General features: G+C 52.9%; 1 protein-coding gene across 1 annotated transcript; it reads left to right on the top strand.

Annotated features, from left to right (window-relative positions):
* The first annotated feature begins 424 nt into the window (after window positions 1–424).
* LOC133047545 (ADP-ribosylation factor-like protein 10) lies at window positions 425–1,161 on the top strand. The gene has a single exon (XM_061130823.1). The coding sequence runs from the start codon at window positions 427–429 to the stop codon at window positions 1,159–1,161; it is 735 nt and encodes a 244-aa protein (XP_060986806.1). The 5' UTR covers window positions 425–426.
* The last annotated feature ends 3,135 nt before the right edge of the window (window positions 1,162–4,296 follow it).

The raw sequence follows: 4,296 nt of genomic DNA, 5'->3' as shown, positions 1-4,296 counted from the left end.
AATTCCTTGATGCCTTCAAACCTATTTTCCTTTGCTTTCACTGTAAGGTAAGACAAATGGTTAAAACACAACTTTTAAAGGAAAGGCTGTAATTCAACTTCCAACTCTACCACTTAACTAGGTAAACAGATACTGGGGGTAAAATCTTCTCACTTTTGAGACTCAACTTTCTCATCTACAGAAATGGGGATAATTGTCAAACTTAATTCCCAGGATTGAGATACGAACCAAGTGCCCTACTCTATTAAGACAACCATGGTTAAGGGCCAGTGGTTAAGACTCTGCGCTTTCGATTGTGGGGCTTGTAGTGCAGGGCTGGGTTGGCTGGGTGGGTGGGCGCGGCCGAGGCCGTCGCAGCGGGGCCATCTTCGGCAGGCCGGCTGGCTCGGCCTGTGCAACCGGCCCTCGCGCCCCTCACCCGCCCCGATGGCGCCGCGGCCGCTGAGCCCCTTGGTGCTGGCGCTGGGTGGCGCGGCGGCCGTGCTCGGTTCGGTGCTCTTTATCCTCTGGAAGACCTACTTCGGCAGCGGACGGGAGCGGCGCTGGGACGGAGGCGAGGCCTGGTGGGGCGCTGAGCCTGCCGGCCTTCCACAGTGGGACGAGTGGGACCCCGAGGACGAGGAAGACGTGGAGCCGGCGCTGGAGGAGCTGGAGCAGCGCGAAGTGTTGGTGCTGGGGCTGGACGGCTCCGGGAAAAGCACATTCCTGCGCGTGCTGGCGGGGAAGCCACCGCTGGAAGGCCACATCCCCACCTGGGGCTTCAACTCCGTGCGGCTGCCCACCAGGGACTTCGAGGTGGACCTGCTGGAGATCGGCGGCAGCCAGAATCTGCGCTTCTACTGGAAGGAGTTTGTGAATGAAGTGGACGTGCTGGTGTTCATGGTGGACTCCGCTGACCGGCTGCGGCTGCCGTGGGCCCGACAGGAGCTGCACAAGCTGCTAGACAAGGACCCTGACCTGCCTGTTGTGGTGGTGGCCAACAAGCAGGACCTGAGCGAAGCCATGAGTATGGTGGAGCTGCAGCAGGAGCTGGGTCTGCAGGCCGTCGACAGCCAGCGGGAAGTTTTCCTTTTGGCGGCCAGCATCGCCCCTGCAGGAGCCAGCTTTGAAAACCCGGGCACCGTGCACATCTGGAAACTGCTCCTGGAGCTTCTCTCCTAGGCTGGCGCCCACCCGCTCACCAGCCAGCCCCCGGGACCCCAGCTCCGCTCCTCCTGCCTCATCTCCAGCCGGGGCCTGGGGCACGGGCCACATAGCATCACTCCCCTTCTCCCCTCCTCACCCCCGAGAGCAGGCCGGGGTGAGGCCAGAAACCACATAGAAGCCCTCCTGGCGAGCTAGCCATGAGGCTGAAGCAGGGAGGCAGCTGAGGCCAAGGCTGGGAGATGGCAGTGTCTCGCTTATTCTGAGCAGCAAGTGGATCCCACTTTCACCAGGGAAGGCGGCCTCATCCTTTGACCTCTACAGCGAGCTGCTCAGCAGGCTCCAGTCTCCCCGCCCTGCCGGTCCCATGGGGCGAGGACTGGTGTAGGTGTCCGAAGTACACCCTAACCCTAGACCGATCCTTCCTGGTGATTTTGCACCCTCTCGTGTGGGCAGGTTCTGGGCTGTAAGCCATGGGCTCAGACTCCCTGTCCTGCCTTATCCTCCAACCCCAGTTGGCTCATGGCCTTGTGCAATCCCTGCCTCTCTGGGCCATCCCTTTTAAAGAGGGGTGATTTAGATGGTGGCTTTCTAACCGAGCCATGAAGATAGGAAGCTTGAGGAGGAATCTAGAGATCCTGGCAAGGAGCTTCCTGAAACCTCCCTGCTTTCCCAAGGTTGAGGTCCAGCCCACTAACCTCTTAAATACAGAGCAAGTGGTCTTCATCCCCTAATCAGAGAAACTGAAACCTGCACCCACCCCAGTCTGGAGTCAGAAGCTGCTACTCTTACACTTAACTGTGCCAATGCCCATGTTTACATAAGTCTGGGGAAGAAAGGAGCCTGCCTGTGTTCCTGGGAAGATTTGTCAGGGGAGCAGGATGTTGGCCTCCAGACTGCATTTAATTATTTATTTATTTATCAAAGGAACAGGCCCAAGTTTTAGGCTCTGTTTCTAGGTGCTGTTATCCAAACCCCAGATGACTGTCATGGAAAATTTAGATCTTTGAGGAAAATAGCTGGAATCATGAATGACAGTGTGGTCAATGGAGACAGAGCTCTCGCTCCCCCGACCCTTTGTGGCTGTACTTGATATAGAATTTCACCATGACCCACATGAACTTGAACTCCAGCACTTGGCCTAATACGTCAAAGGGACACAAACTCTGTAGAGGTAACAAATGACTCTGGGAGAGGCAATTTCATCATAGTTACTTTTAAAAAGAAATAAGAATGAGCAGAGCAACCAATGGGTATCCTTGAGTATATCGCACAGCCTTCCTGGACCTGCTGATTGTGCAGCTCAGGCAAAGCTGGAAAGAGTAGCTGGTGTGTTCTCTCTCCAGCACACATTCCACGATTCTCCTGTTTCCAGTGATTAGCCAGTTTAAAGACTGTCTGTATTGACTCTTCAGTGCAGGCAGAAGGAAACTTTTGTCTGTGAAGAGGCTACTGAACAGTCAACAGCCACAAATGGGCCTTTTTTTTGAGGAGGTAACCAACTCAGTTTGCTTTTTAATTGAGAATAGAGATCATGTGCCTTTGTTTCATTTGACATTTACTCAGTGTGCTACAGTTTCATACTGTGGCGGGTGCAAGAAGGGCGGGCCGGGAAGGTGTCTCAGAATAGAATCACTTTTCTTTGAAATTCCGATTAACTTTGTCTTAAGAAGTGATTTGACTGATTTTATTTTGAATATTTTGGGAATGACTTGGGTTTTAGAGTAACCTTTGAAACTCTGCTGACACTTCATTTTGCTGGCAGAAGTTAAGACTTGACTTCTCTGTTCTGTGAACTTCACCTTGTCCTCTAGTGTTAATACTTGAAAGTTACTCTTGGAGCCAGCGTTTTGGAGAGGGGCGCCCTTTTCTACTAATTAAGATCTGCCTTTGGTCTAATGCATATCACTATGTAGGACAGTTTTTAAAGTCCCCACTGTCAGGAGGTGAACTTGAATAGAGTTACGTACTTGAGCAGCTTTCAAAGACCAGTCTCAGAACCAGCAGGTCCCAGGGCACACCAGAAGACACCACTGAGGAGCACCGAAGGTCCAGGGTACCTGTACAGACTGGATGGACGTCCTGTTGGCCTGTGGGTGTGCTCATGTCTGTGGCTGACAGCAGCATTCAGCTGGCCTAGCCTCCAAGTGGGGTGCCAGACACTACTTGTGTTCTGGTCCCTACCAGGACCAGACTGGGCAAGGTCGGGGAAGGGCCTTTATTAAGAACAGCTAACTACCTTGTGCTCTCACATAGTTGTTCCTGAATATGACTTTGGTTCAAGAGCCTAGATGACTGCTTTGGGGAAACTGTTCATTTCCAAGTGCAGTTCCTGACTAACTGGGATGACACCATGTTTCCCCCTCTGCCCCACCTGAGCTTGGGAATAGTGAATGGATGGCTGGGCAGCTCTCGTACACTCGTGAAGACCATACAGTGCCCACTCACGCTTGGGAAGGAAGCTGTCTACGTGCCAGTTGAACCTATGAATCACATACCCTGACACTGGGAGCTTCTGTTCTTAAGGTTGTTTGAATGAAATCATGGCTTCTGACCTGCTACTGTCCTTCTGAAAAGAGATCAGCCTGGCCCAGAGCCTGGACACGTGGATGGTCTAGGCAGGAGGGCTCTTGAGGCTGCTGGGACCACCACCTTGGATCAGCTGCCTATCCCAAGAAGCCTCGTCTGGCACCTCCTGGTGCTCAGAACCATCCATTGTAAGCTTGTGCCAACACAGTGCTATCCAGCTGTGAGGACTGGAGAGGAGGCAAAGTTGGTCCCTCAGGGCCTCCGGACCCTCCTCAGAAAGCTGGTGAAAAATTTCACAACTTTAGCATGTCTGAATGAGACCCCAGATTCTCCAGAAAAATGTTTCCACTTGCCTTTGGAAAATATTTTGTTCTTAGGCTAGTTTAGTAGCAACTGCCAGCATCTCAAACCAGCCGCTGAAACACGCCTGTGGTGTCTATTCTTGTCCTCTCACAGCTGCCCCAGACCTCAGGCCTGCATGGTCAGCAGTCTGCCTCTCACCCTCGCCTTCTGCTGTCACATTCTCCAAGTCTTCTCTAGTAACTAAAGGGAAACCTCCAGCTTTCCCTGCTGCCTCCTCCTCCTCATGTAGGTGGGCCCATAAAGGGACAAGGAGAAGATTGT

Source organism: Dama dama, chromosome 27 (assembly GCF_033118175.1).
Source record: "Dama dama isolate Ldn47 chromosome 27, ASM3311817v1, whole genome shotgun sequence".
Lineage (NCBI taxonomy): Eukaryota > Metazoa > Chordata > Mammalia > Artiodactyla > Cervidae > Dama > Dama dama.
The sequence above is the reverse complement of the archived record's forward strand: the minus strand, read 5'-3'. Positions and strand labels throughout refer to the sequence as shown.